The sequence below is a fragment of the Pseudorasbora parva genome, chromosome 7 (assembly GCF_024679245.1).
Source record: "Pseudorasbora parva isolate DD20220531a chromosome 7, ASM2467924v1, whole genome shotgun sequence".
Taxonomy (NCBI): Eukaryota; Metazoa; Chordata; class Actinopteri; order Cypriniformes; family Gobionidae; genus Pseudorasbora; species Pseudorasbora parva.
In genome coordinates this window covers 21675649-21689757 of record NC_090178.1, presented here as the reverse complement: position 1 = coordinate 21689757, position 14109 = coordinate 21675649, and the positions used below count along the sequence as shown (strand labels likewise).

At 43.1% G+C, this 14109-nt stretch overlaps 1 protein-coding gene across 2 annotated transcripts; it reads right to left on the bottom strand.

Moving 5' to 3' along the window:
* Positions 1-3334: 3334 nt before the first annotated feature.
* On the bottom strand, positions 3335-11649 carry LOC137082966 (uncharacterized). 2 transcript variants are annotated; one of them, XR_010906434.1, is made up of 2 exons: positions 10463-11649; positions 3335-3386 (listed from the first exon to the last, which is right to left on the bottom strand). XR_010906434.1 is itself a non-coding variant. In XM_067448574.1 (2 exons), exons 1-2 carry the CDS (start codon positions 10535-10537, stop codon positions 9107-9109), a joined length of 618 nt encoding a protein of 205 aa, XP_067304675.1. In that variant the 5' UTR covers positions 10538-11649; the 3' UTR covers positions 8501-9106. The 2 variants fall into 2 exon arrangements, 1 of the variants encoding a protein (XP_067304675.1); XM_067448574.1 differs by lacking the exon at positions 3335-3386 and adding an exon at positions 8501-9649.
* Between the last annotated feature and the right edge of the window lie 2460 nt (positions 11650-14109).

The window sequence follows — 14109 nt, the reverse complement described above, 5'->3', positions numbered from 1 at the left end:
AAAATAACGTACATAAGTATTCACAGCTTTTTTTCATGACACTCAAAATTGAACTCATGTGCATCCTGTTTCAGCTGATCATCCTTGAGATATTTCTACAGCTTGATTGGAGTCCACATGTGGTAAATTCAGTTGATTGGACATGATTTGGAATGTCAAAGCACAAACAGAGTGCATGTCAGAGCACAAACGAAGCTATCAAGTCTAAGAAATTGTCTGTAGACCTCTGGGACAGGATTGAATCAAGGCACAGATCTGGGGAGAGTTACAGAGAAATGTCTGCAGCACTGATGGTCCCAATGAGCACAGTGGCCTCCGTCATCTGTAAATGGAAGAAGTTTGGAACCACCAGGAATCCTAGAGATGGCCACCCGGCCAAACTGAGTGATCAGGGGATAAGGGCCTTAGTCAGGGATGTGACCAAGATCTTGATGGTCACTCTGACAGAGCTCCTGTGTTTCTGGAGCGAGGAAAAAGTTTAAGAAGAACAACCATCTCTGCAGCACTTCACCTGTATCACTTAGTCCTGTATGGATCCTTAGTCCTGTAGTCCTGTATGACGTCCTCAAGCGTGGAGAAACGCATGGCTATCGATCAGCTTCAGCTAATACAGATATGATCAAGATTCAGATTTGGAGGCTGAAATAAATTGAACAGGAGAAACAGCAACAGCAGGACGTCCGTCTCTGTGGTATGTACTGTATTTAGTGGCCTGGCAACATTTGTGTGTTAGCGCATCACTTAGTCCTGTATGGTAGAGTGGCCAGAGGGAAACCACTCCTCAGTAAAAGGCACATGACAGCCCACCTGGAGTTTGCCAAAAGGCACGTGAAGGACTCTCAAACCATGAGAAACAAAATTTGCTGGTCTGATGAAACATAAATTAAACCCTTTGGCCTTAATTGCAAGTGTATGTATGAAGGAAACCAGTCACCGCTCATCACCTGGCCAATACCATCCCTACCATGAAGAATAGGGGTGTCAGCATCATGCTGTGGTGATGTCTTTCAGCGGCAGGAACATAGTCATGATTGAGGGAAATATAAATGTAGCAATGTACAGAAACAACCTTGATGAAAACCTGCTCCAGAGTGGGTACGGGACAAGTCTATAAATGTCTTTGAGTTGCCCAGCTAAAGCCTATACTGGAAACAATTGAACATCTCTGGAAAGATCTGATGGAGCTCGAGAAGTTCTGCAAAGAAGAATGAGAGAAACTTGCCAAAAATAGGTGTGCCAAGCTTGTAGTATCATACTCACAAAGACTTGAGGCTGTAATTTGTGCCAAAAGTGCTTCAACCAAGTATCGAGCAAAGACTGTGAATACCTATTTTTTTTAGGGTTTTTTTACGTTCTGTATTTTTAAAAAATGTGCAAAGATTTGAAACCTCAAGCTCCACTCCGTTACTCAGTTCCACTACTACCCCCTGTCCGACGCCACCTGCCAATGCGTATGTGTGTGACGCGTCGATATGGCGCCTTAAAGGAGGGGTGAAACACTCTATTTCAGTCAATCTCATGTCAATCTTGAGTACCTATAGAGTAGTTTTGCATCCTTCATATCTCCGAAAAGTCTTTAGTTTTATTATATTTATAAAAGAAATATAGGCTGTACCGAGTCTTTCCGGAAAAAAACGAGCGGCTGGAGGCGTATCGTGTGGGCGGAGCTAAAGAATGACGAGTGCGCACAAAGCGGTGACGTCCTCAAGCGTGGAGAAACCCATCTATCTCAGCTAATACAGATATGATCAAGAATCAGATTCGGAGGCTGAAATAAATTGAACAGGAGAAGCAACAACAGCAGGACGTCCGTCTCTGTGGTATTAACTGTATTTAGTGGCCTGGCAACATTTGTGTGTGTTTACTCTCAGTTTATGAGGACATGATTCGGTTTATGGACTATTGTATGCGACTAAACCTTAGCAGTAGCAAGCAAAACGGTTTTGCATGTCAGACTAGTGTAACGTTATACAGAGAACAACAATGGAGTCCGTTAGCGCATTTGAATGACGAAGCACGCGATCGTGTCGTTTACTGATGTTTACTCACGCTACGATAACCAACAGCACAGACATTTGAAGTAGTTTTACTAACCGGCTGCTTCCAAAGCAAGACCAAACCTTTATCGCTGGGACGGCTCCGTCAAAAACACACTTCTTTGGTATGATTTGGTGAAGTCCTGTAACAGCAGTGGCCGTGGAGATCCAATTTGCACAAAAAAAAAAAATTGAAAGTGACTGAAGCGATGTTGTGAAGCTTCCCGTCATTTCTGCGTTCAAATCGGTTCAAATGCAGCGCTGCCTTCCCGGAATGCTGTGCTGAAGCGTTGAAGTCGCTTGATGTCACCCATAGGAATAAAGTGGAGCGCGGCGCGCCACATAAGTGTTCATGGACGTGTCGATCTGCAACTGAGAGAGTTTATGGGCGTGCATTTCCTCTCTCGCTCTAGTCACGCGCGCGCGCACCCTACCGGGAGAAGAGCCCGTACGGCCCATACAAGGACCTTCCGCTCTTATTAACGTCAAGTAGACCCATACTCGAAAAAAAACTCTCCGAAACTTGTGAGAAACCGGAAGGAGTATTTTTAACACAGAAATACTCTATCAAACGTCCAACATTAGTTTTTGAAACTTTGTCTATGTTTAGGATGGGAATCCAAGTCTTTAACAGTGTAAAAAGCTCAGTATGCATGAAACAGCATTTCACCCCCCTTTAATTGTGACACAGAAGGCACTTGACCATGCTTTGGATTTTGACGCCTTGGGAGTGAGAATGGGTTAACAGCAACACTACCCGTATTTATTTGAATGTTGAGCCACATCTCATTGACCGCTGATGCAACTGCAACCGATTAGCTGTGCTATGTAGATAATAATAGCTGTGCTATCAGCCTGCACCATCTAGAGTCTCATGCCAGAACTAGGTCCAAAAAAAATGTATAGCAGATTTCACATTGAAAATTATTTATTCCAAAGCAACTTTTTAAAAAATTGTGCACTACAATCCCCAGTAGAAGGCCTGAGGCTACAGTGGGGGAACACTGTGGTTAGGTGAGGCAGGATGATGGTTAGGCAGGATGAGGAAGAAACCTTGAAGGATCCAAAACTCAGCTGCTTTTAAACTGCTCATTAATATATATATATATATATATATATATATATATATATATATATATATATATATATATATATATATATATATATATATATATATATATATATATATATATATATATATAGAAAACATGTAGGGGCTTGTTTTCACAATTTTTGTAAACTTAATGTCATGCATATGCTATTTAATGGATTTTAAGCTTAATTTAAATGTTACAGGTCTGCAAAGAAACAGGCGTCTTTCCAGTGCAACACATTTATTTGAAGAATGGTCTGAAACATAGAATGATATACAGCGTCAATTATGAATGGAGCATCTCAATTCACTCATTTCTCTATTCATTTCTGCACGCACTCTTCCTTCAACATGTCTTATACTCAGTGTCACAATAAACATTCACTTGCTCAATAAACACAAAAGAAACTAAATGTAACTTATTTTGTACTCTTAAACAATCCTTTGGTATGTTAAACCCTTTCAGTGTATGTACATTTCCAGTTAAAGCATAGATTACATGCTTTGAATATGTCTAAATAATGATGATATTCTCACGTGCCACACTTTATGACTCTTTCTGTCCTATTCACATGAAAAGAAACTAATTTGTGCTTACGTTAACTCTACTACGAAAATATGACGCACTTTACACAAAATGGCGGACATTAGTAAACTCCATGTGCTTCACTGAACTCACATTACTAGTCACTGATTCGTGTATCCATTATACAGGCAACAAATTAACTCTCTTTACAACCTTTTCTTCTATCAATTCACAGTATAAACAGTACACAGTATAGCGATCTCTGTTCTCTGCATTAACTCACGACAATTATTCTCCATTACACTTGCGTTACATTCACGGGTAGTCAAAACACTGTTTTGTACTCAAGAACTACTAAACACATTAAAACGTCACTGAAAAGTGTTCATGAACTCTTTAACTTGTATTACAGAGGATTTATCTTACCTGAAACATAGAATGATATACAGCGTCAATTATGAATGGAGCATCTCAATTCACTCATTTCTCTATTCATTTCTGCACGCACTCTTCCGTTACTCACGTTCGCGCAGACCTTAGCGAGAGCTCCCCCTAGCGGTCTGGCTCTATTATGACACTGCATACACCCAAATGAATACATTATTACTGCTCACCTCTTCTCAAAATAATAAACAAGAGTCCATGAAACATAAACACTCTGGATATTTTGGAACATTTAAATGGGGGTCTACTGTTTTCATGTCTAATTTTACATGGTGCCACACTCTCCCCCACAAAATCAAATGTCTCCCGACATTTCAACTAACTTGAAACATATTTACCAGTTTCTCACCAGGAGTCTTTAACAACTCTCCATAACGCTCCAAGGTCTCCAAAAATTAGCATTAGAGGCAGGTAACTGTTTTAGTTCTACCGAGCAGTCCCTTTGAACCAGAGATGGTTGGCCTAACGTCTCATAAGTGAACACAACTGATTTCTGTCTCTGTCTCTTTGGGTAACGACTCAGAGATTCTGAAGGGTCCATCCCACCCTCACTGTCTGACCCAGCATTGTCACTGTCAATGTCAGTGTCAGTGTCATTATTTGGGCTGTGACCCGCATTATTTTCACGGTTAAGAGGCAAATCCTCTCCTACCGCACCATTTTGAAGGGGCAAATCCTCTTCGCTCTGAAGGGGCAAATCCTCTTCGCTCTGAAGGGGCAAATCCTCTTCGCTCTGAAGGGGCAAATCCTCTTCGCTCCGAGGGGCTCCATCTTGAGGCTTGAAAGGTGGTGCTCTTGGGTTGAGAGGCCTGCGATCCTGCTCTTTCCACTGACAGGTCAGTACATACTCCTCCTCTGAGTCACTCTCAGAACTCACGGGATACTGTCTCTCTCTTTCTCTGTTTATTTTCTCCCCTTTCGGCATGTTCCGAGTGTTTTGTGAGTGAAGTCGCTCAGGTTTCCCTATTTCCAGGGGTAGAAAATCACATGGCAGAAGAAGGTTTCGGTGAATGACACGGCTTTTCCCCTTCCCGCTTTCAGGTCTCACCTCATAAACAGGACTTTCAGCATGTTTCCTCTCCTTAACTACATGCACCTCATCTTCCCAGTATGACCGTATCTTTCCTGGGCCTCCCCTAGGCGTCAAATTACGGATCAGGACCCGGTCACCAGGCTGAAGATCTCTCCCCTGAGTCTTCTGATCATAGTGAGCTTTCCCACGGGCTGCTACTTTTGAAGCAGTCTTTGATGCAATTTGGTACGCCTCACTCATCCTTTCTTTCCAACGAGACACATAGTCCTGGTAAGTGCCGAAAACTTCGTCAGACTTCAGGTTGAAAAGTATGTCAATTGGCAAGCGAGGGGACCTGCCATACAACAAGTAGTACGGGGAGAATCCTGTGGCTTCACTCCTCGTACAATTATAGGCATGAACCACCTTGGCCAAGGAATTCTTCCAGTCAGCTTTCTCCTCATCCGCAAGTGTACGGAGCATGGACAATAAAGTGCGATTGAATCGCTCCACTTGTCCGTTGCCTTGTGGATGGTAGGGTGTTGTGTGTGACCCGCGGATTCCACAGAGATCTTTCAGCTTTTTCATCAATTTGTTGTCGAATTCTTTCCCCAGGTCATGGTGGATTTTACCGGGGAAACCAAATTTCAAAACAAAGTCATTGAAAAGCTTCTCTGCGACTGTCTTAGCAGACTTGTCTTTGGTTGCATAAGCCTGGGCGAATCTAGTGAAGTGATCCATCACTACGAGAATGTATTCAAACCCTTGCTTGCAGGTCTCCAAGTGGAGGAAGTCTATTGAGACCATTTCGAATGGATATGTGGTGTGAATTGTGGTTAAAGGTGCTCGAGTTTGCCTGACGGGCTGTTTCTTTTTCAGACACTCACATACCCTGGTGACAAAGTGCTCAACATCTTTCTGCATTCTAGGCCAGTAAAAGCGCTCTCGGATAAGGCAAAGGGTCCTCTCCACACCCAGGTGACCCATCTTTTGGTGTAGTTCAGTGAGAATCAGGGGGTGGTAAGACTTAGGTAGGAGCAACTGTTCTCTTCTCCTAGTTTTCCTATACAGTACCCCATCTTCACCAACACAAAGTTTGGACCATTGTTTTAACAGCATTGCCACATCAGGATGTTCTGCTTTCACTGCCTCCCTACTTGGCCGTAGACCCTTCTCCGTGTGTCTAAGGACTTCCCGAAGAATACCGTCATTCTCTTGAGCTTCTCGAATCTGGGCTGGGGTCATAGGTGGACCCAAGCCACCATGGTGGCTCTCTCTCACGAGACTCAAAGCACTCAAATGGATCCACCCTGTTCCTTGTGAGGGATGCTCACACTCCACTACCACCCCTTCCACTGACGATTTAAGGACTTCTGGTTGCATCTGTTCTGTGCACTGCTCCATAAACTTGTCGATGTCCAGCGGCATGCGTGACAGACCATCTGCGTCAGCATTACTTTTCCCCGGTCGATATTTTATGGAAAAGTTAAAGTCTGCAAGCTGCGCAACCCATCTGTGCCCGGTGGCGTTCAGTTTGGCGGTGGTAAGCACATAGGTCAGAGGATTGTTATCTGTGTAGACAACAAAGGATGGTGCATAGTACAAGTAATGGCGAAAACGTTCACACACAGCCCACTTCAATGCCAGAAATTCAAGCTTACCAGAATGCATGTGGTAATTTTTCTCTGGGGCACTCAGTGTTCTGGATCCATAAGCTATTACTACCATCTTCCCATTCTGCCGTTGATACAATACTGCACCTAACCCTTCCTGAGATGCATCGCAGTGTAGCACAAAGGACTGAGTGAAATCTGGAAAACCCAGGATTGGAGGTTTTGCTAGGTGGTCGATGAGGTTGTTAAGTATCGACTGATGGGTTTGCGTCCAATCAATGGGCGTTCGTGACATCAAATGACCTTCTTTCCTCTTCCAGGTGGGTTTTGCTTTCCTCGACACCATTCCTGATTCACCTGAACCATTTTCTCTCGCTGTCAGTAGCTGGTACAGTGGCTGGGCGATGCGTGAAAAGTTGGGGATATAAGAACGGTAGTAGGACAGGAACCCCAACATCTTTCTTAGATCACCCACGGTATAAGGCGTCTTCTCTTTCAAGGCCTGGACTGGTGCAATCTCCGCTGGGTCCATCGTATATCCTTCACTGGATACCATCTTCCCCAGGAACCTTACTTTATTTTTAAACAGCTCACATTTTTTCGGGGTGAGCTTTACACCATGCTCTTGGTAGCGCCGTAGCACCAAACGCACATGGGCCAAATGATCCTCGAAACTGTTGCTATGGACCAAGTTGTCATCTAAGTAAGGTTGACATATTGTGTCCCTAAGGCCTAACAAGCAACTCTCCATACTTCTTTGAAACTCGGCGGGTGCCGACTTCAACCCAAATGGAATGCGTGTCCATTGATACAGCCCCCATGGAGTTATAAATGCTGACAGAGGCTGACTCTCCTCATCCAGGAAGCCCTGATGGTAGGCCTTCCCTTGGTCTAAAACCGAAAACCAAGTGCTTCCACTCAGTGCATCCAGCATGTCTTGTATCCTAGGGATTGGGTGGCGATCAGGCACTGACTTCTGATTTAGCTCCCGGTAGTCACAGCATAACCGAAGACTGCCGTCTTTTTTTCTCACACAGACTACTGGAGACGAGTATGCCGACCGGGAAGGAGTCACCCAGCCTTTGTTCAACAAATCTTGCAAGTACTCCTTGACCTCCTCATGCAAGGGCTTTGGGACAGACATATAAGTTTTCTGCACAGGCCTTTTGTCATGAAGTGTGATGTGCATCTTCAAGGATGGAATGCAACCAATGTCATCGTCGTTGTATGCAAAAGCCTGACACTCATCCCTCAATACTTTTCTCACAGCGTCCTGCTGGGCTTTTGTGAGATGGTCCAGATTCACAGGGGGATCCCAGGCAGACGGACGTGATTGGCCTCTTGACTTCTCAGTGGTCTTTACAGGGGTTGGCTTACCATTTTGGGCTCTCTCTTCCGGGGTATTGTCTGGTCCAGGGGGCTGGACGGCCACAGGATAAACTGTTTTCACGGGCTGTAAGTGACCCAAAATGTGGTTTCTCTGCAGGGTGATGTTATGTTTTGCTGCATTGACAATGGATATTGGTACATATTTGATGTGCCTTGAAGGAATCTTCACTACAGCTTCACTCAATTCTACATCTTGAACCGGGCTTTCTTCACTGGGTGAGAAGAGCAGTTCTTGGCCCTGATACTGAGACCCAACGTGAGCACGGACCATGACGGTGATAACCTGATTCGCAGGCAAGTAGACACGCTTTCTCCCGATTTTCACCACCCCCACCGTTACCTCTTGCTCCTTACTACGGATCAGTTTCATTAGTGTGTGTGCCTCGCTATGCGTGATCGAGAATGCAGAACTCATCGTATGTAGTATTTTCTTCTCTCGATGCCCTGGCGTGCCTTCCATCCGTTTCACTATCTCCTCGATGACATTGTACCCTATAATTGGGTCCTCCGCCACTGTAGAATCACTGGACACTAACATGGGTACCTTTAACAATGGTGCTGGTAAGGGTCCTCCATCCAGCTGGAAATTTATCTCCACCCATCCAATGAATGGAATCTCTGTGTTGTTTGCCGCCAGGCCAGTCAGGGTTGCCTCTCCTAGCAGCTCTTCCAGGGGTTGGATGATGGTATCTGGGAGGTGTTGTCGTCGCCAAGCATCATTCACGATGCTAGCTTGCGCCCCTGTGTCCCACAGCGCCTCCATTGGCTGACCATTCAAGCAGCAGTTGACCAAGCAGCGTTTCCCAATCAGTTTAATGAGCTGTGATTCATGTTGAGGTGGGAGATATTTTACAGTACAAAGGTTGGTAGTGGCTTTTACTGAGGTTGAATTAAATGTGGGAGTATTTGACCTGGTCATCTGGGATGGCTGATCATTTTGTATGCACCCCCCAGCAAGTATAGGTGATGAGGATCGGGACACTTCAGGGAGGACTACTGATGGCCCCGTCTCAGCAGTCCATGGTCGTTTCCCGACTGTGAGCTCTGTACTCTGCATCCACGTGAGAAATGGCCTGTTTGTCCACATTTGAAGCAGTGTTGACAGGTTTCGTCTACTTGCTCTTCCCTACATTTCTTACAACCTCGCCGTCGTTCCTCTCTGTACCGGGGTGAGAATGTCTTATTTGCTTCCATTACAGCTGTCATCATCTGTCTCATTTCAGCTCTCAACTCCTCAATAAGCTTCTGAGTGTCTGGAACCTCATTACTGACCTTATGGCATTCTTTAAATTCCTTTCCTTTTACAGTCTTGACAGCCATTGTAGTACCAGGATCTCTCACCGGCTGCACACCCAGGGCAGGTGAGTTCTCGGATCGGGGTTCGGTATGGAACTCATGTATGCGGGGGGGTTTAGCTGAATGGAGCCTTTTCAGTTTCTCCTGTCGCTCACCATCCAGCTTCGCAGCCTCATTCACCACCTCAATTAGCTCCTCATCCGTTATCCTGATGTTGCTGAGATAGGGCTGTACCTGGAACTTCAGAGAGTCACTTATTAGTCCAGTTTCAATTGAACGCAGAAATTTACGCTGGATGGTATCTCTACTATAACGGTCATCATCGCCGTCCTCAGCTTTCCATAGTAATTTCTCTTTCAATTCAATTGCTCTGAAGATAAAATTCTGAACTGACTCTCTGGGTTCTTGGGATATGTTTATGAGCTGGTGGTACAGAGCAGTTGTGCTGTCAATTTTATAGTGGCCCTTTAAGATGGTGTATAGTGACTGGAGCGTCAGACCACGCTTAATCTCCAACATATCTCTCAGAGGTAACCCTGGAGTGACTGCCCTGACCACTGCCTCTACTATTTCAGTCTCAGAGTGGCCCTTTTCTACTCCCACTTCCATCTGGCGAATTAGACTAGGGTAAGACAATTTTTCTTTTTGTCCACTTTCTCCTATCTGTCCCCAGATCTTGAATTCTCTTCTCAAAGTCACTTCAGTTAATTTCTGAGACTGTTCAATCCTCTTACCCTGCCTTGTGTTACTTTTAAAAGGCTTGTGACTGTCTATTATCCTTTCAGCCTTACAGTAACTTTCCTCCTCTTTTTGTGAGGGGCTAAGATACCTTTCTTCCAGCCCTCTTACTTGAGTTGGTTTCTCAATAATCCCTTCCACATCAGTGGTTCCTTGTTTTACCTCATTAATGAATGACAGTAGATCTTTTAAGCACTGAATGACCTCACTTTCCCCCTCGTTCTCCTGCATTTCGTCCAACATGCTTTCAATTGTCTTGATGAGCCACCGTCTGGGCTTACCTAAGGACACATCACATTTCAAGTATCGACAAACCTCTTGCAGATTGTCCTCGTCTAGCTGCCAGAGTTCGGCGCTCACACGGTCATAGAGGTGCTGGCTGTTCTCCATATCTAAGCTCGTCTCTGTATGAAGAGGTAGTCTTCGTCACGCTGCTCTACCTCTCCTGGCTGTTTGGCTCGCCAAAATATGTTACAGGTCTGCAAAGAAACAGGCGTCTTTCCAGTGCAACACATTTATTTGAAGAATGGTCTGAAACATAGAATGATATACAGCGTCAATTATGAATGGAGCATCTCAATTCACTCATTTCTCTATTCATTTCTGCACGCACTCTTCCTTCAACATGTCTTATACTCAGTGTCACAATAAACATTCACTTGCTCAATAAACACAAAAGAAACTAAATGTAACTTATTTTGTACTCTTAAACAATCCTTTGGTATGTTAAACCCTTTCAGTGTATGTACATTTCCAGTTAAAGCATAGATTACATGCTTTGAATATGTCTAAATAATGATGATATTCTCACGTGCCACACTTTATGACTCTTTCTGTCCTATTCACATGAAAAGAAACTAATTTGTGCTTACGTTAACTCTACTACGAAAATATGACGCACTTTACACAAAATGGCGGACATTAGTAAACTCCATGTGCTTCACTGAACTCACATTACTAGTCACTGATTCGTGTATCCATTATACAGGCAACAAATTAACTCTCTTTACAACCTTTTCTTCTATCAATTCACAGTATAAACAGTACACAGTATAGCGATCTCTGTTCTCTGCATTAACTCACGACAATTATTCTCCATTACACTTGCGTTACATTCACGGGTAGTCAAAACACTGTTTTGTACTCAAGAACTACTAAACACATTAAAACGTCACTGAAAAGTGTTCATGAACTCTTTAACTTGTATTACAGAGGATTTATCTTACCTGAAACATAGAATGATATACAGCGTCAATTATGAATGGAGCATCTCAATTCACTCATTTCTCTATTCATTTCTGCACGCACTCTTCCGTTACTCACGTTCGCGCAGACCTTAGCGAGAGCTCCCCCTAGCGGTCTGGCTCTATTATGACACTGCATACACCCAAATGAATACATTATTACTGCTCACCTCTTCTCAAAATAATAAACAAGAGTCCATGAAACATAAACACTCTGGATATTTTGGAACATTTAAATGGGGGTCTACTGTTTTCATGTCTAATTTTACATGGTGCCACATAAACAGTGATCATTTTAGTTTTGATAATTGTCATTTTAATTTGGAAGATGGCATTTATATAAATTATTAAGATCCAGTTTTGAACTTGTTGTTTGAAATACAAAGTTCTGTCATGAAACTGTTTATGACATATGACACTAGGAGGTTATACGGTCCATAACTCAACCTGATTGCAAAGAGTGGTGCAGGTATGACGTCACTGTAGGCCAACCGGTAGTTAGCGTCGCGCTGGTTCCCTCAAGAAAAAGATCCAATGGGATTTTCCCATTGGCTTTTGGATTATCGCAAATAATACGCTCTGTGATCAACAAAAGTTTATGATACCTACACGTTTTTTCCATCAAGATAATTATCATAGACAAACACAACTTTTAAGAATTTTGAAGCCTAAATGCAGGGTTAGCTAAAGACTATAAACAGGCTAAACACGGTCCCGCGATTTCAACGTCATCCCTAAGCTTCCGACAACTCTTTCAGTTTGTATTTCAAAACATTTTCCCAGTAAGTTTAAGTTAGAATGTTTTATAAGAGCACAATTATAAGGATAATGAAACTGTTAAAGCAGACTGAGGTAACCTGCTCTACGTGATGATCTCCTGTAGTCCCATTAGCCCCTTGTTAGCAATCGCTTTTTTCAAGACACGTAAAGGCTTCAAAAAATCACAAGTGGGGTAATATTGTTGTATTATGTTTTAGAATAAAACTTGAAAGTGTCTTGAGCTTGTGTTTACCACAGACCTTATTTCAGCCATTTAACCAAAACCCCATTCACAAAACCCCTTCGCTTTGAGATGAGGGAACCGGAAGTGATCAAATGCTAACTCACTTTTGTGTTTTGCATACAAAGTGATGTCATAGCTGTACCACACTATTCACATCATTCTTTATAGGGCACAGCTGATTAGTTCCTGCTGTATTAGTTGCCAATGAGCTTGGGTGTTCAACCTTTAGATTCTTAGTTAGCATTTGCCTTAGCAATGCAGCACGCTTTCAGAACCACAGCTCCACCTGGATAGATCTGCTACAGGTAGGCCTACTTCATGTACACTATATTGTACAGCAGTGGCATGTCTTTCTGATCACAGCAGCATGTTTTGTATGTAGGCTACTGACAGTAGCAAGTCCCCATATTTGCACAGCAACTGTGTAGCAGATCAGCCAAGACCAAATATATCAACCTTTTTCATACCCATTGCCATGCCAAACACTGAGAGCTGTAATGACAGAAAAAAATATGCAAAAGAAAAGTACAAAAGGGGCAGTACCTTTTCAAAGGGTACACCTTTGTACACATGAGAGTGCACATTAGTACATCAAAGGTACATATTGGTAGCAAAAGTGTACATATTAGTACCTAAATGGTACATATTAGAACCTTTTTAAAGGATGCATCGCAGTGTTTTGTTTTGTAGTTTTTTTTTTTCTTAGAGAAAATAAACAAGAAATTTGGTGATTGACAATGTATCTGTCATCAAGGAGCATTAACACACACACAGACACACACACACACACACACACACACACACACACACACACACACAATAGCATTGAAACTTCAGCTGTCTGTGGCCTGATTGTCTGCCATTCGACACACTATATGCTGCTTTTCAATGCCAGAACCTTTTCATCTCTTCCATTCACTCATTATTCATCTCTCTCTTTCATTCTAATGCATTTCTTTTTCCTTCTATTCAAAAGACTCAAAGATGTTGTAATTTCACAGAGATTTGGCTGACCCTGGCAGCCTTTAGGGAGGCAAGAGCCAACGTTCTATGGCGGATATTGAATTTAGACGTGTGGAGCTCCATAGACTGTGATGGGGGAAATAGCTCCCCACATCTCATTAGGCACCGCAATCCGGATCCAAACACTGAGCTGATAGAGCCAGTGAACGCATCAGCACCCTATCACCATGCAACAAAGGGTTTCCTTGATGCCAATATGGGTTTTTCACTGAGGTATCAGGATCATCTCACCGGCATAATGTGAGGGCAGAAAAAAAAAGTTACATTTTCAAAAAATACCAGAACCAAATGACATTCTTCATACTAAAATACTCTGTCAGAATGTACTCTATGAACTGTTGTCCAGCTCCAGCATCTATCCTCAGTGGCCACGGAACATTTGAAGTAGTGCAGTGGGTGCATGGACATTTTGAGTAAACTAAGAATTAAAGGTGCTGTCCTAATGATTTGAAACAATATGTTAAATTGTTCTCTATTATCTAAATAGAGGGTATGCGGCTTATTTAAGGTCAAAAATTGTCTAGATAAAGTTTTACAGATCCATTTACAACCCTAGAAATTGTCCCTAGGATGTAATGCACTGTTTTTGCCTTATTTGGAAGGGTCATGAATATTAATGCAGAGTTCTGCTCTGATTGGCTGTTTCACTGCACTGCTGCTCAATGACAGCTAACACATCTATACCATCCGTC

What these genes read in the sequence shown, in the direction of transcription:
- LOC137082966 (XM_067448574.1), bottom strand. Translation starts at nt 10,537, where the DNA reads ATGGAGAACAGCCAGCACCTCTATGACCGTGTGAGCGCCGAACTCTGG. An exon ending in ACGAGGACAATCTGCAAGAG is followed by an intron (nt 9,650 to 10,462) that starts GTTTGTCGATAC and finishes GACTCTCTGAAG; the next exon opens with TTCCAGGTACAGCCCTATCT.